The sequence below is a fragment of the Carcharodon carcharias genome, chromosome 29 (genome assembly GCF_017639515.1).
Source record: "Carcharodon carcharias isolate sCarCar2 chromosome 29, sCarCar2.pri, whole genome shotgun sequence".
In the NCBI taxonomy this organism is placed as follows: domain Eukaryota; kingdom Metazoa; phylum Chordata; class Chondrichthyes; order Lamniformes; family Lamnidae; genus Carcharodon; species Carcharodon carcharias.
Window position 1 is genome coordinate 1,911,007 of NC_054495.1, and position 25,234 is coordinate 1,936,240.

Consider the following 25,234-nt stretch of genomic DNA (forward strand, 5'->3'; position numbering starts at 1 on the left):
CCTTCTGAACCTGCCATAGACAATTGGTCTCATTACATAGAACGTCTCACATTCTTTTTTCAAGCGAATGAAATTACAGGGGAAGAGAATAGGCGAGCGATCCTCTTGGGTATTTGTAGGAGCAAAACCTATGCCTTGGTTTGAAGTTTGATGGCGTCCAGTGACCCGGATTTGAAGAATTTCGATGTGTGTCAATATTTACAGGGCATCCTGGGGAGTGTGTCAGTATTTACAGGGGGAATCCCCATGGAGTGTGTCAGTATTTACAGGGGGTCCCCGGGGAGTGTGTCAGTATTTACAGGGGTCTCCGGGGAGTGTGTCAGTATTTAGAGGCGTCTCTGGGGAGTATGTGAGTATTTACCGGGAGTCCCCAGGGAGTGTGTCAGTATTTACAGGGGGTCCCTGTGGAGTGTGTCAGTATTTACAGTGGGGTCTCTGGGGTGTGTGTCAGTATTTATAGGGGGGTCCCTGTGGTGTGTGTCAGTATTTATAGGGGATCCCTGGGGAGTGTGTCAGTATTCACAGGGGGATCCCCGGGGAGTGTGTCAGTATTTACAGGGGTTCTCTGGGGAGTGTGTCAGTATTTACAGGGAGTCCCCGAGGGTGTGTCAGTATTTACAGGGGGAATCCCCGGGGAGTGTGTCAGTATTTACAGGGGGTCTCTGGGGAATGTGTCAGTATTTACAGGGGTTCCCCGGGGAGTGTGTCAGTATTTACAGGGGGAATACCCGGGGAGTGGGTCAGTATTTACAGGGGGAATACCCGGGGAGTGGGTCAGTATTTACAGGGGGAATCCCCGGGGAGTATGTCAGTATTTAGAGGGGGTCCCCGGGGAGTGTGTCAGTTTTTACAGGGAGTCCTCGGAGAGTGTGTCAGTATTTACAGGGGGGTCCCCGGGGAGTGTGTCAGTTTTTACAGGGAGTCCTCGGAGAGTGGGTCAGTATTTACAGAGGGTCCTCGGAGAGTGTGTCAGTATTTACAGAGGGTCCCCGGGGAGTGTGTCATTATTCGCAGGGGTAATCCCCGGGGAGTGTGTCAGTATTTGCAGGGGGAATCCCCGGGGAATGTGTCAGTATTTACAGGGGGGTCCCCGGGGAGTGTGTCAGTATTTGCAGGGGGTCCCCGGGGAGTGTGTCAGTGTTTACAGGGGGGAATCCCCGGGAAGCGTGACAGTATTTACAGGGGGGTCCTCGGAGAGTGTGTCAGTATTTACAGGGGGTCCCTGTGGATTGTGTCAGTATTTACAGTGGGGTCTCCGGGGAGTGTGTCAGTATTTACAGTGGGGTCTCCGGGGAGTGTGTCAGTATTTACAGGGGGTCCCTGGGGAGTGTGTCAGTATTTACAGGTGGGAATCCTCAGGGGAGTGTGTCAGTATTTACAGGGGGTCCCCGGGGAGTGTGTCAGTATTTACAGGTGGGAATCCCCGGGGGAGTGTGTCAGTATTTACAAGGGGGCCCCGGGGAGTGTGTCAGTATTTACAGGTGGGAATCCCCGGGGGACTGTGTCAGTATTTACAGGGGGTCTCCGGGGAGTGTGTCAGTATTTATAGGGGTCCCTGGGGCATGTGTCAGTATTTATAGGGGGTCCCTGGGGAATGTGTCAGTATTAACAGGGGGTCCCTGGGGAGTGTGTCAGTATTTATAGGGGGTCCCTGGGGAATGTGTCAGTATTAACAGGGGGTCCCTGGGGAGTGTGTCAGTATTTACAGGGGGTCCCTGTGGAGTGTGTCAGTATTTACAGGGTGTCCTTGGGGAGTGTGTCAGTATTTACAGGGGAATCCCCGGGGAGTGTGTCAGTATTTACAGCTGGGAATCCCCGACGTGTGTGTCAGTACTTACAGGGGGTCCCTGGAGAGTGTGTCAGTATTTACAGGGGGTCCCCGGGGAACGTGTCAATATTTACAGTGGGATCTCCGGGGAGTGTGTCAGTATTTACAGTGGGGTCTCCGGGGTGTGTGTCAGTATTTATAGGGGTCCCTGGGGCGTGTGTCAGTATTTATAGGGGGTCCCTGGGGAGTGTGTCAGTACTTACAGGGGGGTCCCCAAGGAGTGTGTCAGTACTTATAGGGGGGTCCCTGGGGAGTGTGTCAGTATTTACAGGGGGAATCCCCAGGGAGTGGGTCAGTATCTACAGAGGGAATCCCCGGGGAGTGTGTCAGTATTTACAGAGGGTCTCCGGGTAGTGTGTCAGTTTTTACAGGGAGTCCTCGGGGAGTGTGTCAGTATTTACAGGGGGTCCCTGGAGAGTGTGTCAGTATTTACAGTGGGACCCCTGGGGAGTGTGTCAGTATTTACAGTGGGGTCTCCGGGGTGTGTGTCAGTATTTATAGGGGTCCCTGGGGCATGTGTCAGTATTACAGGGGGTCCCTGGGGAGTGTGTCAGTATTTACAGGGGGTTCCCCGAGGAGTGTGTCAGTATTTATAGGGGGGTCCCTGGGGAGTGTGTCAGTATTTACAGAGGGTCCCCGGGGAGTGTGTCAGTATTTATAGGGGGTTCCCCGAGGAGTGTGTCAGTATTTAAAGGGAGTCCCCGGGGAGTGTATCAGTATTTACAGGGGGTCCCCGGGGAATGTGTCAGTATTTACAGGGGGACCCCGGGGAGTGTGTCAATATTTACAGGGGGTCCCCGGGGAGTGTGTCAGTATTTAAAGGGAGTCCCCGGGGAGTGTGTCAGTATTTATAGGGAGTCCCCGGGGAGTGTGTCAGTATTTATAGGGAGTCCCCGGGGAGTGTGTCAGTATTTACAGGGGGTCTCTGGGGAGTGTGTCAGTATTTACAGGGGGAATCCCCGGGGAGTGTGTCAGTATTTACAGGGGGTCCCCGGGGAGTGTGTCAGTATTTACAGGGGGTCCTCGGAGAGTGTGTCAGTATTTACAGGGGGTCCCCGGGGAGTGTGTCAGTATTTACAGGGGGTCCCAAGGGAGTGTGTCAGTATTTACAGGTGGGAATCCCCGGGGAGTGTGTCAGTATTTACAGGGGGAATCCACAGGGAGTGGGTCAGTATTTACACGGGGAATCCCGTGGGATTGTGTCAGTATTTACAGGGGGTCCCCGGGGAGTGTGTCAGTATTTACAGGGGGTCCCTGGAGAGTGTGTCAGTATTCACAGGGGGTCCCCGGGGAGTGTGTCAGTATTTACAGGGGGTCCTTGTGGAGTGTGTCAGTATTTACATTGGGGTCTCCGGGGAGTGTGTCAGTATTTATAGAGGGTCCCTTAGTCATGTGTCAGTATTTACAGGGGTTCTCGGGGAGTGTGTCAGTATTTACAGTCGGGTCTCCGGGGAGTGTGTCAGTATTTAAAGGGAGTCCCCGGGGAGTGTGTCAGTATTTATAGGGAGTCCCCGGGGAGTGTGTCAGTATTTATAGGGAGTCCCCTGGGAGTGTGTCAGTATTTACAGGGGGTCTCTGGGGAGTGTGTCAGTATTTACAGGGGGAATCCCCGGGGTGTGTGTCAGTATTTACAGGGGGTCCCGGGGAGTGTGTCAGTATTTACAGGGGGTCCCCGGGGAGTGTGTCAGTATTTACAGGGGGTCCTCGGAGAGTGTGTCAGTATTTACAGGGGGTCCCCGGGGAGTGTGTCAGTATTTACAGGGGGTCCTTGTGGAGTGTGTCAGTATTTACATTGGGGTCTCCGGGGAGTGTGTCAGTATTTATAGAGGGTCCCTTAGTCATGTGTCAGTATTTACAGGGGTTCTCGGGGTGTGTGTCAGTATTTACAGTCGGGTCTCCGGGGAGTGTGTCAGTATTTAAAGGGAATCCCCTGGCAGTGTGTCAGTATTTACAGGGGGTCCCTGGAGAGTGTGTCAGTATTCACAGGGGGTCCCCGGGGAGTGTGTCAGTATTTACAGGGGGTCCCTGTGGAGTGTGTCAGTATTTACATTGGGGTCTCCGGGGAGTGTGTCAGTATTTATAGAGGGTCCCTTAGTCGTGTGTCAGTATTTACAGGGGTTCTCGGGGAGAGTGTCAGTATTTACAGTCGGGTCTCCGGGGAGTGTGTCAGTATTTACAGGGGGAATCCCCGGGGAGTGTGTCAGTATTACAGGGGGAATCCCCGGGCAATGAGTCAGTATTTACAAGGGGATTCCCTGGGCAGTGAGTCAGTATTTACAGGGGGGTCCCCGGGGGAGTGTGTCAGTATTTACAGGGGGTCCCGGGTAATGACCGCCATTTTGCAGGTGTTGGTGGAAAATCGTGTCAGTGAAAATTCAAACCCCCTTGTCCGAGTTGGTTCAGTCCATGAACTGGAAATTGTTAATAATGCAGAAGAAATACCGTAAATGGAATGAACTTGTTTTTGCGAAATCTTTTCATATTTACAAAATAAATACCAACTATTTACAAATGTACATTTCATTCACATTTGGACCAGGCTTTGCCTTTGGCCTGTCGAGTGTCAATTGCCTCCTCGACCCCACACGTGACCCTGCATCTCCCAGCACTGAGCCATTCGCAACCTGTAGATCAGTCTCCAGGCCCTGATTCATTCATTCCAAGTTTAAATTTCGCTTGCCCCATGACATGATGGGAATGCCCAGAGAATCCAGGAATTCATCATGTGCAGAACCTGTCAGTCACGGCTCATGGTCTTTAATCCCTCTGAATTCCAAGGTCAAGGGTTTGGCTCTCGCTCCAGAGACCCGATCACAAATTCCAGGGACTTTACAAACTGCGACAGTATTTACAGTCGTGTCAGTGACAGTACTGAGGGTGCGCTGCACTGTCAGAGGGTCAGTATTGAGGGAGTGCTGCACTGTCAGAGGGTCAGTACTGAGGGTGCGCTGCACTGTCAGAGGGTCAGTACTGAGGGAGTGCTGCACTGTCAGAGGGTCAGTACTGAGGGAGTGCTGCACTGTCAGAGGGTCAGTGCTGAGGGAGTGCGGCACTGTCAGAGGATCAGTGCTGAGGGAGTGCGGCACTGTCAGAGGATCAGTGCTGAGGGAGTGCGGCACTGTCAGAGGATCAGTGCTGAGGGAGTGCGGCACTGTCAGAGGATCAGTGCTGAGGGAGTGCGGCACTGTCAGAGGGTCAGTACTGAGGGAGTGCTGCACTGTCGGAGGGTCAGTACTGAGGGTGCGCTGCACTGTCGGAGGGTCAGTATTGAGGGAGTGCTGCACTGTCGGAGGGTCAGTACTGAGGAAGTGCTGCACTGTCAGAGGGTCAGTACTGAGGAAGTGCTGCACTGTCAGAGGGTCAGTACTGAGGGAGTGCTGCACTGTCGGAGGGTCAGTACTGAGGGAGTGCTGCACTGTTGTAGGGACAGTACTGAGGGAGTCCTGCACTTGTCAGAGGGTCAGTACTGAGGGAGTGCTGCACTGTTGTAGGGACAGTACTGAGGGAGTGCTGCACTTGTCAGAGGGTCAGTACTGAGGGAGTGCTGCACTGTTGTAGGGACAGTACTGAGGGAGTACTGCACTGTCGGAGGGTCAGTACTGAGGGAGCGCTGCACTGTCAGAGGTGCCGTCTTTCTGATGAGACATTAAACCGAGGCCCCCGTCTGCCCTCTCGGGCGGGTGTGAAAGATCCCATGGCCGCTATTTAGCTGAAGAGCAGGGTGGGGGGGTGGAGTTCTCCCCGGTTGTCCTGGGGCCGATATTTATCCCTCAGCCACCAGCACGAGAAAGGAAAGCAGGTGATCTGGGCCGTTATCATGTTGCTGTCGGTGGGATCTTGCTGTGCGCAGCTGGCATCACAGCGGCGAGCGCGCTTCAACCTGACCATAGTCCATCGGCCGCAAAGCACTCTGGGACGGGCTGAGGTGGTGAAAAGGGGGTTGGAGAAAGGTAGACTCTCTCTCTTTCCTTGCTGGCCTTGCCCTCTCTTCTCAACGTTAGCCGGTCCGGGCGAGGAACCTCCATTGCTTCGTCTACCTAGCTGTTGGAGGCTCCTCCATTTCTGTCCCCTTCAGGCGGAGCTGCTGCCCCCTGCTGGGAGGCACCTCCTCCTCGTCCTCCTCCTCCTCCTCCTCCTCCTCCTGAGGAGGCACTCACTGGGCCAGGCTGGTCCTCCTGCCTCCCCTCCCGGCGTCGGCCAACCTCTCGCTGCCTTAAAGGTTGCACGTCTCTGTGGAGGAGAGATCGAGACGGGCACATTAAAACACCGGACAGAGCCTGTGCCGCCCAGGATAGCCCCACACCACCACCTGCTGGCCCCCCAGCAGATCTGCAGGGCTTACCCATCCCTCAGTCACTCCCCCAAAGCCTTCTCCCACTCCCATCCTGAGCACACCCCACTCGTTCATTAACCATCTCTGCGGCAGTGGGCATGTTGCTCGTGCCTGTTTCCCGGGGCTCTCCCAGACCTTTAACGCAGTTTGACCCCGAGCCACAAAAGGACATATTAAGGTCAGGTGACCAACAGGACAGTCACAGAGGTCGATTTTTAAGGAGCATCTTAAAGGAGGAGAGAGAGAGAGAGAGATAGAGAGAGGGAGAGGGAGAGAGGGAGGGTCAGAGAGGTTTAGGGAGGGAATTCCAGAGCTCAGGGTCCCCAGGCAGCTGAAGGCACGGCCGCCAATGGTGGAGCGATGGGAATCGGGGGATGGTCAAGCGGCCGGAATTGGAGGAGAGCAGAGAGATCTCGGAGGGTTGTAGGGACTGGAGGAGGTTACAGAGATGGGGAGGGTTGTAGGGACTGGAGGAGGTTACAGAGATAGGGAGGGTTGTAGGGGGCTGGAGGAGGTTACAGAGATAGGGAGGGTTGTAGGGGCTGGAGGAGGTTACAGAGATAGGGAGGGTTGTAGGGGCTGGAGGAGGTTACAGAGATAGGGAGGGTTGTAGGGGCTGGAGGAGGTTACAGAGATAGGGAGGGTTGTAGGGGCTGGAGGAGATAACAGAGATGGGGAGGGTTGTAGGGGCTGGAGGAGGTTACAGAGATAGGGAGGGTTGTAGGGGCTGGAGGAGATTACAGAGATAGGGAGGGTTGTAGGGGCTGGAGGAGGTTACAGAGATAGGGAGGGTTGTAGGGGCTGGAGGAGGTTACAGAGATAGGGAGGGTTGTAGGGGCTGGAGGAGGTTACAGAGATAGGGAGGGTTGTAGGGGCTGGAGGAGGTTACAGAGATAGGGAGGGTTGTAGGGGCTGGAGGAGGTTACAGAGATAGGGAGGGTTGTAGGGGCTGGAGGAGGTTACAGAGATGGGGAGGGTTGTCGGGGCTGGAGGAGGTTACAGAGATAGGGAGGGTTGTAGGTGTTGGAGGAGGTTATAGAGATAGGGAGGGTTGTAGGGGCTGGAGGAGGTTACAGAGTTAGGGAGGGTTGTAGAGACTGGAGGAGGTTACAGAGCCCGGGAGGGTTCGGGAGCTGGAGGAGGTTACAGAGATAAGGAGGGAGGGTTGTAGGGGCTGGAGGAGATTACAGAGATAGGGATGGTTCGGGAGCTGGAGGAGGTTACAGAGATAAGGAGGGAGGGTGAGGAGGGATTTTAAAACAAGGATGAAATGTTGGGTGAACCTGCACCCAATTGGGACATGACGGGGCTCAGCTGCGATGCCCTAGTTAGTCAAACAGCCCAGCTCCAGTCAGGCTCCACATTTGCATGTGGACAATGCACACTTGAACAAGTTGCCATTGGCTGGAGTCAGGACTGAACCCGTAGGCCATGGGGCGTCAGTGTCTTTGGGTGAGCAAGCAGGGTGGTCTCTCAGTGGAATCCAGCACTTTGTAAAATTAAAGATTCATTTAGTCCTCAGGGAAAGAAACTGATAAATCGCAGGATTCTCTCACACAGCTTCCCCATGTCCAACTGTATACTCACACAGAGGGAGTGATAGAGAGGGAGGGAAGGGAGAGAGAGAAGGAGAGAGGGAGAGCATGAGATGGAGGAGAGAGAAGAGAGGGTGGGAGAGCGAGGGAGAAAGTATAAAACAAGGAGCGAGCGATAGTCGAGTGTGAAATGTAGAAAGAGAGAGAAGGAAAGAGACTGGGAGATTTAGAGAGTGAGAGAGAGAGAGCAGCGGAGAGGGACAGAGAGTGAGGGAGGGAGAGTGAGAGAGGGAGAGTGAGAGAGAGAGAGAGAAAGAGAGAACAATAGTCAAGTGCGATAGGGGGAGCAAGAGAGAGTTAGAAAGAGAGAGTGACAGATAGATGGGAAGACAGAGAGCGGGAGGCACAGGGAGAGAAAGAGGGAAAGAGATGGAGTGCTGAGCAGAGAGAAAGAGTGAGAGAGACAAAGGAGGGGAGAGAGAGGAGCTCAGGAGAAAAGGAGAGAGGGGGAGGCACAGGAGGGAGGGGGCGAGAGAGTCAGGGCAATAGAGAGAGAGAGATGGAAAAAGACATGGGGGGAGTGTGAGGGGGGGAGGGGGAGAGATGTAAAGTGAGAGAGAGAGAGAGAGAGGGAGGAGTGGTAGATAAGGCAGTAAAAGAGAGAGATGGTGATGAGGAGAGTACGTGAGAGAGAGAGCGGGAGGGAGAGAGAGGGTGGGGGAGAAACGCATGAGAGAGGGAAGGATACGGTAAAAGAGAGATAACCTGTTGAAGTGTTGTAAATCCCGGTTCGGTTTGTTCCTCCATCTGCTGTGGCCACACCTGTGGAAGAGGGTGAAGAGAGAGAGAGAGAGAATGTGAAAGGTGTCAGGGAGAGGGAGAGACCGTTCGGCTGGGCCTAGAGCCTCTCGAAATCGCGCCATCTTTCCCTGGTCGGTCCTCCATCCAGACGCTCTCGACGCTTTGGCAGGTTTCCTGAGGCCGGGAGTTTGGGGTTGGGGGGCGGGGGGGCTGGGGTTGGAACTGTGGACCCAGGATAACCAGGGGTCTGTTGCCAAGACACTGCCCCCAGGAATCAGGCTGGACAGCAGATTTGGGGGGGTGGGGAAGAAGGGGTATTTGATATTTGAAGGTGATTGACCGGGGTCTGAGAGTGGTCAGCGAGACACACAGGAGCTTGGATTTCAGAAACCGAGACACTGAGCACCAAATCAGGGGAGGTTACGCTGAACTTTTACTCTGTTCTGGTTGGGCCACAACTAGAGGATTTTGTTCCCTTCCGGTCACCTCACTCTCAGAAGAGATTTGAGGGTCCTTGAGAGGGTGCAGAGGGGATTGAGCAGAATGCTTCCGGGGATGAGGGATTTTAGGACAGAGGTGAGGAGGAATCTTTTTTCTCTCAGAGGCTTGTGCAACTTTGGAACTCTCTGCCTCAGGAGGTGGTGTGGGGTTGGGGGGGGGCGGTCACGGAATATTTTTAAGATGTGTTCTTGTTAGGCAAGGGAGTCAAAGGTTATCGGGGGTAGATGGGAATGTGGAACTCGAAATACAAAACAGATCAGTCTTGACCTTAACGGAACAGGCTTGAGGGGCTGAATGGCCTCCTCCTGTTCCTATTTTGTATCTTCATGTGTAGGTTGGGTTGGAGAAGCTGGGGTTGTTCTCCTTGGAGCAAAGGAGATTGAGGGGGGGTGGAATCTGATCGAGGTGTACAAGATGATGAAGGGTTTAGATAAGGTAGACAAAGAGAAGCTCTTGCCATTAGCTGATGGTACAAGGACTGGGGGGGGACACAGATTGAAGGTTTTGGGCAGGAGGGGGATGTGAGGGGGAACTTTTTTACACAGCAAGTGGTGATGAGCTGGAACTCGCTGCCTATGAGGATGGTGGAAGCGGAGACGTTGGACGATTTCAAAAGGAAATTGGACGGACACTTGAGGGGAATAAACTTGCAGAAATATGGGGATAGAGCGGGGGGAATGGGACTGACTGGATTGCTCTACAGAGAGACAGCATGGACTCGATGGGCCAAATGGCTTCCTCCTGTGCCATAACTGATTCTGCGATAATGATTCCTGGTCCAATCCCAGGGAAGAAGGTGAGGTAGGTAAAAGGGCTTCAAGGAAGCCTTCTGATCCACTTGACCCACAAGCAGTGCTGTAAAAGCTCAACTTCCCACCTCCCATCGACTGATGGGTTACCCCCGAATCCTGGTGAGCCCAGCCCGATACAGTTATACCCCCCCCACCCCCCACAAGAAGAGGAGTTAGATCTCCCAACCTCATGGTAATACTGAAATAGCTAACCCGTTCTCTGGGAGCTGAATGGCTGCTTTTTCAGATCCCGCCCCCTCACCTCCATTCAACCCGGAAGTGATCGCCCAAGGTCAGGGATTGAGATAGGAACAGGAGAAGGCCACTCAGCCCCTCAAGACTGTTCCATCACCACTACAATAGACAGTGGCTGATCTGCATCTTAAATCTCTCATATCTACAGGACTAGAATACAAGGCGGTAGGAATCACACTTCAGCCTATACAAAGGCCCTGGTTGGACCGCACCTGGGAGTCACTGTGAGACGCTCTGGGCCCCACACCTTAGGAAGGATGTACTGACCTCGGAGGGAGCGCAGTGTCAATTTACCAGAATGAGACCAGGACTCCGAGGGTTAATTTACGAGGAGAGATTAAACACAAACTCAGCTTGTATTACCCTGGAAGTTAGAGGGTTAAGGTGGGGAGGATTTGATCAAAGTTTTGAAGATATTAAGGGGGACAGAGCAGGGTCGATAGAGAGAAACTATTTCCCCTGGTTGGGGTGGGGGGGTGGGGGGGGGGGGGGGGGGTGGGGGGGTGGGGGAGGAGTCTGGGATTTGGGGACAGAGTCTAAAAATGAGAGGCCGACCTTTCAGGAGTGAAATTAGGAAACATTTTTACACACAAAGGGTGGGGGAAGTTTGGAATTCTCTTCCCCAAATGGCGATTGATCAATTGTTCGTTTTAAATCGGAGAGATTGATAGACTTTTGTTATCCAAAGGGATTAATTGAAATGGGGCAAAGGCGGGTATGTGGAGTTAGGTCACAGGTCAGCCAGGTTCCCGTTGAATGGAGGAACAGGCTCGAGGGGCTGAATGGCCACTTCTTGTTCCTAGGGATCAGGTTAAACTCCTTGATTAACACTCACCCCTGTAAAAACTCTTATGTCGTTTTCTTGAAAAGACAATGATTGCCACAACAACCAGACATAAAAAAGCAGCGATCAGCACATAGATGGCGATGAGATAGTGTGCATGAGCAGCTCCTGTCTGTGGATAAGGCTTGGTATTGAGTGTAACTGCAATATAAAGGATTCTTGTTACAAAGTGCAGATCAATCATTGATTATTAACAGGTAACAATTGCACTAATTTGTCACCCCTTTATCTCTCTGTCTCTCTCCCTCTGTCCCTGGCTCTCTCTGTCTCTCGGTCTCTCTCCGTGTCTCTCTAGCGCTCCCTCAGTACTGATCCTCCGACAGTGCAGCACTCCTTCAGTACTGACCCCCAACAGTGCAGCACCCCTTCAGTACTGACCCCCCGACAGTGCAGCACTCCTTCAGTACTGACCCTCCGACAGTGCAGCACTCCCTCAGTACTGACCCTCCGACAGTGCAGCACTCCCTCAGTACTGACCCTCCGACAGTGCAGCACTCACTCAGTACTGACCCTCCGACAGTGCGGCGCTCCCTCAGTATTGACCCTCCGACAGTGCGGCGCTCCCTCAGTACTGACCCTCCGACAGTGCAGCACTCCCTCAGTACTGACCCTCCGACAGTGCAGCACTCCCTCAGTACTGACCCTCCGACAGTGCAGCACTCCCTCAGTACTGACCCTCCGACAGTGCAGCACTCCCTCAGTACTGACCCTCCGACAGTGCAGCACTCCCTCAGTACGGACCCTCTAACAGTGCAGCACTCCCTCAGTACTGACCCTCCGACAGGGCGGCACTCCCTCAGTACTGATCATCCGACAGTGCAGCACTCCCTCAGTGCGGACCCTCCGACAGGGCGGCATTCCCTCAGTACTGACCCTCCGACAGGGCGGCACTCCCTCAGTACTGACCCGTGGACAGTGCAGCACTCCCTCAGTACTGACCCTCTGACAGTGCAGCGCTCCCTCAGTACTGACCCTCCGACAGTGCAGCGCTCCCTCAGTACGGACCCTCTAACAGTGCAGCACTCCCTCAGTACTGACCCTCCGACAGGGCGGCACTCCCTCAGTACTGACCCTCCGACAGTGCAGCGCTCCCTCAGTACTGACCCTCTGACAGTGCAGCGCTCCCTCAGTACTGACCCTCTGACAGTGCAGCTCTCCCTCAGTACTGACCCTCTGACAGTGCGGCGCTACCTCAGTATTGACCCTGGATGTTGTTACCCGAATGTAAGAGTGCTGAACTCTTGGAGGTAAGAACGCTGAAGGAGATGATTTAACCACGTGTTGAACAATGGATAATATAAAGTAAGTGTCACTTACTGTTTGACACTTCTGAATCCTGTTTCTCCTGTGTCCAAATGTTGAAGATGGAACAGAGGAAGGTGGAGGTAACAGTTACATTCACTCGCAGGACACTCGTCACATTCCAGAGGCCGCTGACTGGGTCAGGCTGCATTGTTGTGTCCACCTGGCTTTGTCCAGGCAGCAAGTTGCCCCCGGCGTCCGTCCAATTAACAAGTGGCTTCGGGTACCCGCCTGAGGATTGGCAGGTGAGGTTCACTTCCTCACCTGGTCGAATAGCTTCCTGTTGTGGTCCCAATATCACTGGGCGACTGAAGCGAGCTGTAGAGGAGAAATCGGTCTTAGAATTATAAATTGACAGCGCCCTGTGTTACTGACTGTATCTGTACTGATGTTAATCCAGCTCCCTCACACTGTAACTCAGTAACACCTCTCACCCCAGCGTCCTGTGTTACTGACTGTATCTGTACTGATGTTAATCCAGCTCCCTCACACTGTCACTCAGTAATCCCTCTCTCCCCCCAGCGTCCTGTGTTACTGACTGTATCTGTACTGATGTTAATCCAGCTCCCTCACACTGTCACTCAGTAACCCCTCTCCCCCAGCACCCTGCGTTACTGACTGTATCTCTACTGATGTTAATCCAGCTCCCTCACACTGTCACTCAGTTACCCCTCTCCCCCAGCGCCCTGTGTTACTGACTGTATATCTACTGATGTCAATCCAGCTCCCTCACACTGTCACTCAGTAACCCCTCTCCCCCAGCACCCTGTGTTACTGACTGTATCTGTACTGATGTTAATCCAGCTCCCTCACATTGTCACTCCGTAACCCCTCTCCCCCCAGCGCCCTGTGTTACTGACTGTATCTCTACTGATGTTAATCCAGCTCCCTCACACTGTAACTCAGTAACACCTCTCCTCCCAGTGCCCTGTGTTACTGACTGTATCTCTACTGATGTCAATCCAGCTCCCTCACACTGTCACTCAGTAACACCTCTCCCCCCAGCGCCCTGTGTTACTGACTGTATCTCTACTGATGTTAATCCAGCTCCCTCACACTGTCTCTCAGTTACCCCTCTCCTCCCAGCGCCCTGTGTTACTGACTGTATCTCAACGGATGTTAATCCAGCTCCCTCACATTGTCACTCAGTAACCCCTCTCCCCCAGCGCCCTGTGTTACTGACTGTATCTGTACTGATGTTAATCCAGCTCCCTCACACTGTAACTCAGTAACACCTCTCCTCCCAGTGCCCTGTGTTACTGAATGTATCTCAGTTTGATGGATATATTGTGAGTGATGAGGAATTCTACCCTTTGGAGGGGAAGAGTGTGGGGGAGATGGCATCTCACAGTTCAGAGGTTCTTAAACCAGTAGCTTACCAGCTATCTGCAGTTGGACATGACACTCAAGGACCTTCTTAGTGTTGACAAAGAAGTAGCAGAAGTAGTTCTTTTCATCATTAATGGTGAGATTGTGAATCTGGAGAGAGAGATTTCCACTCTGTACCTCAGTCTCGAAGACTATCACTCTCCCCTTGTACTGGTGTTTCTGGTGAGTTTCATCGCTTTGGCTATTGTAATATCCATAGACCAGCTCTTTCTGATCCGTTTGCCAATATAGACGGACAGATGAGAGCGGGAAACTTCCTTTTTCCTTATAGGTGCAGGGTAGCGTTGCTTGACCACCTAGCAGTCCGGTCACAACACAGCGCTGGGCACAGTCTGAAACCACAAGCAAAATACACAAAATTACATCCCCTTCACACCACATAAACAGGCCATTCGGCCCCAGCTGCTCCGTGCTGGTGTTTCTGCTCCACACGAGCCTCCTCCCACCCCCTCTCCATCTCACCCCCTCACCCTATCCTTCTCTTCCTCTCTCCCTCATGTGCTTATCCAGCTTCCCCCCTTAAATACATCGACACTATTCACCTCGACCACTCCCTGTGGGACCGAGTCCCACATTCTCCCCACTTTCTGGGTAAAGAGGTTTCTCCTGAATTCCCCATTGGATTTGTTAGTGATGATCGTATATCGCTGGCCCCTGGTTCTGGTCTCATCCACAAATAGAAACATCTTCCCTACGTCTACCCTATCGAAACCCTTTCATCATTTTAAAGACCTCGATCAGGTCACCCCCTCAGCCTTCTCTATTCTAGAGAAAAGAGACCCAGCCTGTTCACTCTTTCCTGATAGCTATAACCTCTCGGTTCTGATATAATGTGAATATACATTTTTTTTTGGCTTCTGTATCAAGATTGATGGGGAGAAATATCAAAATCAAAATCCTCCCTCTGTTTCCCAAGCCTCCCTTCTTCTGCCCTCTCGCTCCCTCTCTTCCTCTCCTCATCTCTCTCTCTCTGTCCCTCTCCTTCCTTCTATCCTTCTCTCCCGCTTTCCCTCCCTACATCCTATCCTTCCCAACCTCCATCTCTCTCCCTCCCTCCCTTCCCCTGCCTCTCCTCAACTCGCTAAAGAGTTGCACCGGCCAGTCTAACTCCCAGCCACCCGGCCCCGAATCTTTGTCTCGCGATTGCACTGGAGAGGGGATGGGTGCCAGGGAGGGAAGGTGCGGAGATGTAGTATAACAGAGTATGTTAGACTAAGTGCCATAAAGGGTTAACTGCAGCAGTCAGTGATGTCATGAAAGGAAGTGACATATACTCATGTAATCCAGGAGAAAGCAGTTTGGAATGAAGCCAGTGTAAGGGACAGTTCCCATTACTGTAAATATGTTATGATAAAGTTTGACACCCGATAGCCTTTGGGGTTTCTGGAGCTACTCCAACCCAACAACTCAATACTATGGTGGCAAGCGGTAAAAAGATGGTGCTAGGAAAATCTCTACTCCGACCAGTAATTTTTGAGTAGGTTACATGCTTGGATCAGGCTGAAGTGTGGCCAAAGTGATGTGAGAGTTTCACTCGATTTTGCACCAGATTGGGTGTCACAGCAAAGCCAGACTGTGAGCGGGAGAAACACTGACACATTTCTGAATGATTTGAACCAATTAGCAGAATGAGCATGGTAATCTGAAAGAGGAGCCAATTCATGACATAATAGTTGGTGGAGTAGTGGATTGTGCACTATCAGATCATTTGTAGCCCCAAGAAGACTTGACGCTGCAGAGAGAGAGAGTGAGAGAGAGAGCGAGAGAGAGAGTGAGAGAGAGAGAGCGAGAGAGAGAGAGAGAGAGAGAGAGAGGAAGCGAGAGAGAGAGAGCTGGCGAGAGAGTGGACAAGAGAGAGTGAGAGAGAGAACGAGAGAGAAAGCGAGAGAGAGAGAGCGAGAGAAAAGGCGAGAGAGGGAGAGTGAGAGAGAGAGCGAGAGAGAAGGTGAGAGAGAGAGAGCGAGAGTGAGAGAGAGAGACCGTGAGAAAGAGCAAGAGAGAGAGCGAGAGAAAGAGTGAGAGAGAGAATGAGAGAGAGAACGAGAGAGAGAGCACGAGAGAGAGAGCAAGAGAGGTAGCAAGAGAGAGAGAGAGCACGAGAAAGAGCGAGTGCAAGAGAAAGCGAGAGAGAGAGCAAGAGAGAGCGCGAGAGACAGTGAGAGTGAAAGAGAACGAGAGCAAGAGAGAGAGAGGGAGAGAGAGAGAAAGCGAGAGAGAGTGAGAAAGAGCAAGAGAGCGAGCGTGAGAAAGAGCGAGAGAGAGAGCGCAAGAAAGAGCGCAAGAGAGAGAGCGAGAGAGAGAGCGAGAGAGAGAGCGAGAGAGAGAGCGAGAGAGAGAGCGAGAGAGAGAGCGAGAGAGAGAGCGAGAGAGAGAGCGAGAGAGAGAGCGAGAGAGAGCGAGAGAGAGAGCGAGGGAGAGAGCGAGGGAGAGAGCGAGAGAGAGAGCGAGAGAGAGAGCGAGAGAGAGAGCGAGAGAGAGAGCGAGAGAGAGAGCGAGAGAGAGCGAGAGAGAGCGAGAGAAAGAGCAAGCGCAAGAGAGAGCGAGGGAGAGAGCAAGAGAGCACGAGAGACAGCGAGAGCGAAAGAGAATGACAGCGAGAGAGAGAGAGAGAGAAAGTGAGAGAGTGAGAATGAGCGAGAGAAAGAGCGAGCACAATAAAGAGTGAGAGAGAGAGAGCGCGAGAGAGAGAGCAAGAGAGAGAGCGCGAGAGAGAGAGCATGAGAAAGAACGAGAGAGCGAGAGAAAGAGCGAGTGCCAGAGAGAGTGAGAGAGAGAGTGAGAAACCAGAATCCCAAAGTAACAGATACAGTTGAATTCACTGGACATTTAAAAAAGGGAAAATGTAGAGAAGGAGCATAGAAAGCAAGTAATGGGGGCAGTACTGGTTGACTTGGAGGAGAAAGGCACAGGCATGGGAATTGTCCCACCAAAGACGTTCAATGCCATTGGTGCAAAAACCTGGGGCGTTTTCAGACAGGATGTCACAGCGGAGAGAATAAAAACGAGCAGGATGCTCAAAAAGAAATGGTTTTTAAAGGAAACAGCCTGTGAAGTTGATGATTCACGGGGGACATTGAGATATCCTTCTCAGGAGAGGTTAAAGCAGGAGGTGGAAACTATTGGAGTGTAGAGGTCCGGGTGGAAGGTCGCTGGAAACACTTTAAATTAGACACTGGGGCTGGAGTTTCAGGTCTGTCAGAGGCTGAACTGTGGTTAAACAAGCAAGTTTTACACGGACTCCCCAGGAGGAACAGAGCTGAAGGTTCTGGGAGAACGAGCAGCTACTTCAAAGCATAGAGAGAAAGTAACTACTGCAGGACTGCACGTACTTCAAGATCAGAGTTGTCCACTTTTAAGCAGAAAGGCTTGAATGAAATTGAACCTAATCCACAGAGTAGAAGAAATAAAGAATGGTGCAGGAGACTTCGGAGCAGAATTCCCAAAGTTATTTACAGGATTAGGAAAGCTAAAAGCAGCATCTTGTATCACACCAAGCCTAGAAGAGAAACCAATATGTTTATCCACACCCAGAAAGGTTCCACACCCTTCACTTCCAAAGCTAAAGAAAAAGATTGACTCAATGGTAAGACAAGGAATCATTTCACCTGTAAACGAACCAAAGAGTTGGTGCTCAGGGATGGAACCAGCTCTGGAGCCAAGCGCTTCCTCAAGGATATAATTCAGAAGACTGGAGTGCAAAGGGACTTGGGAGTCCGAGTCCAGGATTCTCTTAAGGTTAACTTGCAGCTTGAGTCGGTAGTTAGGAAGGCAAATGCAATGTTGGCATTTATTTCGAGAGTTCTAGAATATAAAAGCAGGGATGTGCTGCTGAGGCTTTATAAGGCTCTGGTCAGACCGATTTAAAATATTGTGAGCAATTTTGGGCCCCGTATCTCAGGAAGGATGTTCTGGCCCTGGAGAGGGTCCAGACGAGGTTGACGAGAATGTCCCAGGAATGAAAGGCTTAACATATGAGGAACATTTGAGGACTCTAGGTCTATACTCGATGGACTTTAGAAGGATGAGGGGGGATCTGATTGAAACTAACAGAATACTGAAAGGCCTGGATAGAGTGGATGTGGGGAAGATGTTTCCATTAGTAGGAGAGACTAGGACCCGAGGGCACAGCCTCAGAGTAAAGGGAATACCTTTTAGAACAGAGATGAGGAGAAACTTCTTTAGCCAGAGAGTGGTGAATCTATGGAATTCATTGCCACAGAAGGCTGTGGAGGCCAGGTCATTGAGTGTATTTAAGACCAAGATAGACAGGTTCTTGATTGGTAAGGGGATCAAAGGTTACGGGGAGAAGGAGGGAGAATGGGGTTGAGAAACCTATCAGCCATGATTGAATGGAGGAGCAGACTTGATGGGCCGAACGGCCTAATTTCTGCTCCTATGTCTTATGGTCTTATGATATACGTTGATCTCATACAATTTGATAAAACTATGGAAAGAGATGTCTGTCCAATGGTATCAGTCAACGAGAGTTTAGCTAAACTAGGAAAGAGTTTGATATTCTCTGACTTAGATGCTAGGAGCAGATTCTGGCAAAATACCCACTGGAAAAGGAGTCCGAGCCTCTCACAACTTTCATAACACCATCTGGAAGATTCTGTTTTAACAGGTTATCCTTTGGAATAACATCAGATCTAGGCACCTTTCAAAAGGACAATGTCAAATCTTTTCATCGGCTTAGAGACATGAGATGAGAGTAAAATTCCTGAAGCAAAGAGATGTAAACACTTGTAATAGTTGTCACAGGGCAAGAACATTTTCAGATCTCCAAGCGGGGAGAAGGGGTTTGGATCAGAGATCAATCACGGTGTGGAGATATCACCACATCCGAGACCTTACATTGTCCAGGTGGAGCAGGGCAGTCAGAAGAAACAGAAGAGGTTTGATTACAGTTGAGGAACTGTGTAAAAAATCGGAGACCAGAGAGTTTGCCATCATCAGAAATGAAAGAAGACACTAAAGCAGCTGATCCCGAACCATCTACAAAGTTCAAACTCTGTCCAACAGAGGATCGGCAGCAGAATAAAGCAGCCTTATTCCCTCCCTACGCACGAGAGGAGGACGAGGTATGGCAGACTAGTAAAGACGCTGTAACACTTTGAAGAGAATTATTTGGATTTGTTCACACAGCAAGTTCACCAAGGTTCCCCCAGGCAAACGGGGAAGCTGAGGGAGGTGTCTGAACTGTGAAGGCATTACTGAAATAGAATGAGGGTTTTCAGCCAACGGTCTCGAGTTATAGATCCTCACCCCCTGCAGAATGGATTGACTCCGTGCAAGTTAGTCATGGGAAGTGGTTCTTTGCGACTTGTACCTGTGATACACCTAGACATAATTTCTTTCAATGACTTCGAGAGACCCGGACACCAAGCCGAATACAGGGCTGTGGCTCTGCACTTGGTAACAGCTATTTGGCCTTGATGTAGGCATTGTAAGGTCTTAAATCTCAATGCTCTCGGGGTCACTGTTCTAGCATCTCATATCAATGAACCATTGACCAATGGCAGATGTGTTCACTGCTTGAAATATGATCTCAAGATAGGACTATGTGGTATATATGTTGGCCATCCTGTTACAAAATTCTCTGATTTTTGAGCCTCTTTGATCTCGCTCAATCTTCGCATAGTTGCCGGTAGATTAAGGACTGCCCTTGTAGCAAACGCCTCAACGTCTTTCCTCAAATCCAATGCCATCGTGTCCTGGGTTCTCTGATGCTTAGAATTCTGTAAACTCTCGAAACTGCGTTTTGTGAATTGTGGACCCTTGTCGGATATCGCGGTGTGAGAGAAGGTGAGAATCTCAAGAGAACAAAAAGGGAGGGAGGAGAGAAAACAAAGAGAGGACACGGTGGGTGGGGGGGAAGAAAGAAAGTCGACGTGTACCCAAGAGAGCAGACAAAGTAGCCATATTTCCTACGAGATCTCGACACACCGAAATGACTAGGAGACTGAAGCATCGGGTTTCCAGAAACATCAGAAAAAGTCTGAACAGAGGCTTGGGGCATGGGAGGGGTGGTGGTGTAGTATAATGGAATATGTTAGACCAAGTCCCATAAAGGGTTAACTTAGCCTGTGATGTCATAGAAGGCAGTGACATAGGCTCATGTGATCCAAGGGTCGAGGAGAAAGCAGCAGAGAGAGGCGGGTGTAAGGGAGTGTCTTAAACCTGTCAATATTTTACACTAGCATGTTTGCAGCTACCAGTATGTGGGAGTTATTGAAACTACTCCAACCCAACGGTATAGGGAGGGTTGGGCGGTGCAGGAGCGAGCTGGAATTGGCCTCAGGACCTTGTGGATCAGAAGAGGCCCACGTCCAGGGATCCCGCCAGCCCTGCAATGATCCCTGCTGTCCAGCCAGTAGGCAGGACCTGCCGCAGCAGTGATGCTGCCCTTGGTCGAATTGCTGCCTTCAGTGGGAGGAGGGGGATTTAAAAGGGGGACGCAGGGTAGGCTCAGGCTGTGCGGAATGCAGAAACCAGGGAAGTAAAGTGGATGTCCTTTCTAAATGACACTCACCTGACCAAACGTGATGTACACAGACAAACAGGATCAGGCACAGGAACAGCTTCATCCTAATGGAGAGAGAAAAGATCCAACAGTTAGAGACCTGTGTTCAGTGAAACAGTCCTGGTCTCATTTCCACAGACTCCTCTCACACTCCCACGCCCGCATACAGACACTCCCACACACACACGCACACAAACACAGACACTCCCACACACACACACACAGACACTCCCACACACACACACACACCCACACACACACAGACACTCCCACACACACACAGACACACACACAGACACTCCCACACACACACAGACACACACACAGACACTTCCATACACACACAGACACAGACACTCCTACACACACACACACAGACACTTCCATACACACACACACAGACACTTCCATACACACACACACAGACACTTCCATACACACACAGACACAGACACTCCTACACACACACACACACACACAGACACTCCCACGTGCGCACACTCGCATACCTGCGCATTCACACACACCGACACACAGATTTACACACAGACACTACCGCCTGCACAGGTCGCACTCGTGTGTGTACTTGCACACGAGAACACTCACACGTGCATACACACACACCCTCACACACACACACTCTCTCACTCACACCCACACACTGACACACACACACACTCTCTCACTCACACCCACACACTGACACACACACACACTCTCTCACTCACACCCACACACTGACACACACACACACACTCTCTCACTCACACCCACCCACTGACACACACACACACTCTCTCACTCACACCCACACACTGACACACACACACACTCCCTCACTCACACCCACACACTGACACACACACACACTCCCTCACTCACACCCACACACTGACACACACACACACTCTCTCACTCACACCCACACACTGACACACACACATACTCTCTCACTCACACCCACACACTGACACACACACACACTCTCTCACTCACACCCACACACTGACACACACACACTCTCTCACTCACACCCACACACTGACACACACACACACTCTCTCACTCACACCCACACACTGACACACACACACACTCTCTCACTCACACCCACACACTGACACACACACACACTCTCTCACTCACACCCACACACTGACACACACACACACTCTCTCACTCACACCCACACACTGACACACACACACACTCTCTCACTCACACCCACACACTGACACACACACACACTCTCTCACTCACACCCACACACTGACACACACACACACTCTCTCACTCACACCCACACACTGACACACACACACACACTCTCTCACTCACACCCACACACTGACACACACACACACACTCTCTCACTCACATCCACACACTGACACACACACACACTCTCTCACTCACACCCACACACTGACACACACACACACTCTCTCACTCACATCCACACACTGACACACACACACACTCTCTCACTCACACCCACACACTGACACACACACACACTCTCTCACTCACACCCACACACTGACACACACACACACTCTCTCACTCACACCCACACACTGACACACACACACTCTCTCACTCAGGCCCACACATTGAGACACACACACACTCTCTCACTCACACCCACACACTGAGACACACACACACCCTCACACCCACACACTGACACACACACGTTCTCCCACTCACACCCACACACTGAGACACACACACACTGAGACTCTCACTCACACCCACACACCGAGACACACACCTTCTCCCACTCACACTCATGAACAGAGCCACAAACCTGCATCGACACAAGCCTTTCCTCAGCAGATTTAGACACACAAAGTACAAAAGATGGTCAGCCACAGAATGGATTGTGTGTGACTTCCTGTGTAAATCATAGATAGGGCACGGGAGACACTAACAGGAAGTGAAGCGTGAATAAGTTCCCGACAGGGGGCGATCTGAGACTTTCCGATGAATCTAATGATTCAGTGGAGAGCTCTGTCTGTGCCAACTGGGCTCTGACTAAACATGGGGCCCATGGGGTGAGAGACCCAGCACAGTTGGGAGATTCTGAGATGAGAGGCTGAAGTCAGTTGCAGCTCCGTGAGTAACTGACTGAGACAAAAGGATCAACTTCAAGTTCCACTCCAGGGACCTGAACACAAAAATCCAGGCCGACACTCCCATAGAGAGCACTGCACTGTCAGAGGGTCAGTACTGAGGGACTGCTGCACTGTCGGAGGGTCAGTACTGAGGGAGTGCTGCACTGTCGGAGGGTCAGTACTGAGGGAGTGCTGCACTGTCGGAGGGTCAGTACCGAGGGAGTGTTCATTGTTGGAGGGTCAGTACTGAGGGAGTGCTGCACTGTCAGAGGGTCAGTACTGAGGGAGTGCTGCACTGTCAGAGGGTCAGTACTGAAGGAGTGCTGCACTGTCAGAAGGTCAGTACTGAAGGAGTGCTGCACTGTCGGAGGGTCAGTACTGAGGGAGTGCTGCACTGTCAAGAGGGTCAGTACTGAGGGAGTGCTGCACTGTCAAGAGGGTCAGTACTGAGGGAGTGCTGCACTGTCAAGAGGGTCAGTACTGAGGGAGCACTGCACTGTCGGAGAGTCAGTACTGAGGGAGTGCTGCACTGTCAAGAGGGTCAGTACTGAGGGAGTGCTGCACTGTCAAGAGGGTCAGTACTGAGGGAGTGCTGCACTGTCAAGAGGGTCAGTACTGAGGGAGTGCTGCACTGTCAAGAGGGTCAGTACTGAGGGAGTGCTGCACTGTCAAGAGAGTCAGTACTGAGGGAGTGCTGCACTGTCAAGAGGGTCAGTACTGAGGGAGTGCCGCACTTTCAAAGAGTCAGTACTGACAGTAAATCAGACATTAAACTGGGTTCCTCTGTCTGCCTCTCGGATGGGTGTAAAAGATCCCATGGCCACAATTCAAAGAGTGGGATGGAGGAGGTGGGGGGGGGGGGGTCAGTCTCTCCCTTGACATGCTACCTTATAACACTCCTCCACCCACCACGAGCCCTCGAATCTGGCACAGAAACCACAAGTCCCTGAGCAAGAAGCATGTCGGCGGGCCATTCTCAAGGCCAGCACTCCCTGGGAAGAGTAACCCCAAAAGTCCAGCACTCACCCAACGTCTCCTGCAAGAGTTGAGATCAAAGGAACTGCAGTCACGTCCTTCAGTTTAACATGGCCAGTCACAACATGACTCTCCTCCGGCATGGCCTTGCTTTAAGAGCTTCCAACGCCAGCCTCTCTGACATCACCAGAGTGGGGCTTGGTTCACAGCCACTCATTGGCTGTCCAAACAGCCAATCACAGCGATGAGGTCCACTTTTGCAAACGGGGATACCCTTCCCCCCACCCCCTCAGCCTCCATGCTCCTGCCTCACCCTCAGTCCGGCGTAGTTGGCAAGCGTCCAGCGACATTAAACCCCCATCCCTTCGCTCGACGTGTTGGGTCAGCCAACTGAGGAGCAGAGCGTCAGGATAATGAGGAAGAACTTTCTTCCTCTCGGTCAGTGACACACGGGTTAGCCGAGAGGAGGTGGACCAGCGTAGCGGGTGACTAACAATGGGAAGTTGAATAAAGGAAGTGATTTCACAACCCCCTCACATTCACTGACCTGAAACCAGAAACACAGAACAAGCCCAGGCAGCGATACTGCACTCCTCCATGTTAACCTTTTTTTAAAAATGAAACCACAATGGAACAAAGTTAGCTCCACGTCACCACGCTCACCAGGCCCTGGTCACCCATCACCGCGCCCTCCCTACCACCACCACCCCGGTTCTCGCTGACCAATGCTGCCTCCCAATCCAGCAATGCCTCCACTGTCAACTCTTATCCTGATTTTCAATTCACTCCGCACACCCCCCACTATTCTATCCCCGTAAACCTCCTCCAGCCCCTACAGCCCTCCCTATCCCTGTAACCTCCTCCAGCCCCTACAGGCATCCCTATCCCTGTAACCTCCTCCAGACCTTACAGCCCTCCCTATCCCTGTAACCTCCTCCAGCCCCTACACCCCTCGCTAACTCTGTAACCTCCCCCAGACCCCTACAGCCCCCCCTATCTCTGTAACCTCCTCCAGCCCCCTATAGCCCTCCCTATCTCTGTAACCTCCTCCAGCCCCCTACAACTCCCCCTATCTCTGTAACCTCCTCCAGCCCCCTACAACCCTCCCTATCTCTGTAACCTCCTCCAGCCCCCTACAACCCTCCCTATCTCTGTAACATCCTCCAGCCCCCTACAACACTCCCTATCTCTGTAACCTCCTCCAGCCCCTACAACCCTCCCTATCTCTGTAACCTCCTCCAGCCCCTACAACCCTCCCTAACACTGTAACCTCCTCCAGCCCGCTACACCCCTCCCTATCTATGTAACCTCCTCCAGCCCCCTATAGCCCTCCCTATCTCTGTAACCTCCTCCAGCCCCCTACAACCCTCCGGATGTCTGTAACATCCTCCAACACCCTACAACCCTCCCTATCTCTGTAACCTCCTCCAGCCCCCTACACCCCTCCCTATCTCTGTAACCTCCTCCAGCCCCTACAACCCTCCCTATCTCTGTAACCTCCTCCAGCCCCTACAACCCTCCCTAACACTGTAAACTCCCCCAGCCCTCTACAACCCTCGCTATCTCTGTAACCTCCTCCAGCCCCTACAATCCTCTCTATCTCTGTAACCTCCTCCAGCCCCTACAACCCTCCCTATCTCTGTAACCTCCTCCAGCCCCCTACAACCCTCCCTATCTCTGTAACCTCCTCCAGCCCCTACAACCCTCCCTATCTCTGTAACCTCCTCCAGACTCTACAACCCTCCCTCTCTCTGTAACCTCCTCCAGCCTCTACAACCCTCCCTCTCTCTGTAACCTCCTCCAGCCCCTACAACCCTCCCTATCTATGTAACCTCCTCTGACCCCGACAACCCTCCCTTCTCTGTAACCTCCTCTGACCCCGACAACGCTCCCTATCTCTGTAACCTCCTCCAGCCCCCTACAACACTCTCTATCTCTGTAACCTTTTCCAGCCCCTACAACCCTCCCTTTCTCAGTAACATCCCCCAGCCCCCCACAACCCTCCCTATCTATGTAACCTCCTCCAGCCCCTACAACCCT

The 25,234-nt window shown here is 52.0% G+C and overlaps 1 protein-coding gene across 1 annotated transcript; it reads right to left on the reverse strand.

The window, feature by feature from the left end:
• Positions 1-5,487: 5,487 nt before the first annotated feature.
• LOC121270993 (CD276 antigen-like) lies at positions 5,488-23,337 on the reverse strand. The gene is made up of 7 exons (XM_041176678.1): positions 23,246-23,337; positions 20,112-20,167; positions 13,570-13,911; positions 12,206-12,508; positions 10,880-11,029; positions 8,462-8,518; positions 5,488-6,058 (listed from the first exon to the last, which is right to left on the reverse strand). Exons 1-7 carry the CDS (start codon positions 23,335-23,337, stop codon positions 6,042-6,044), a joined length of 1,017 nt encoding a protein of 338 aa, XP_041032612.1. The 3' UTR covers positions 5,488-6,041.
• Positions 23,338-25,234: the final 1,897 nt, after the last annotated feature.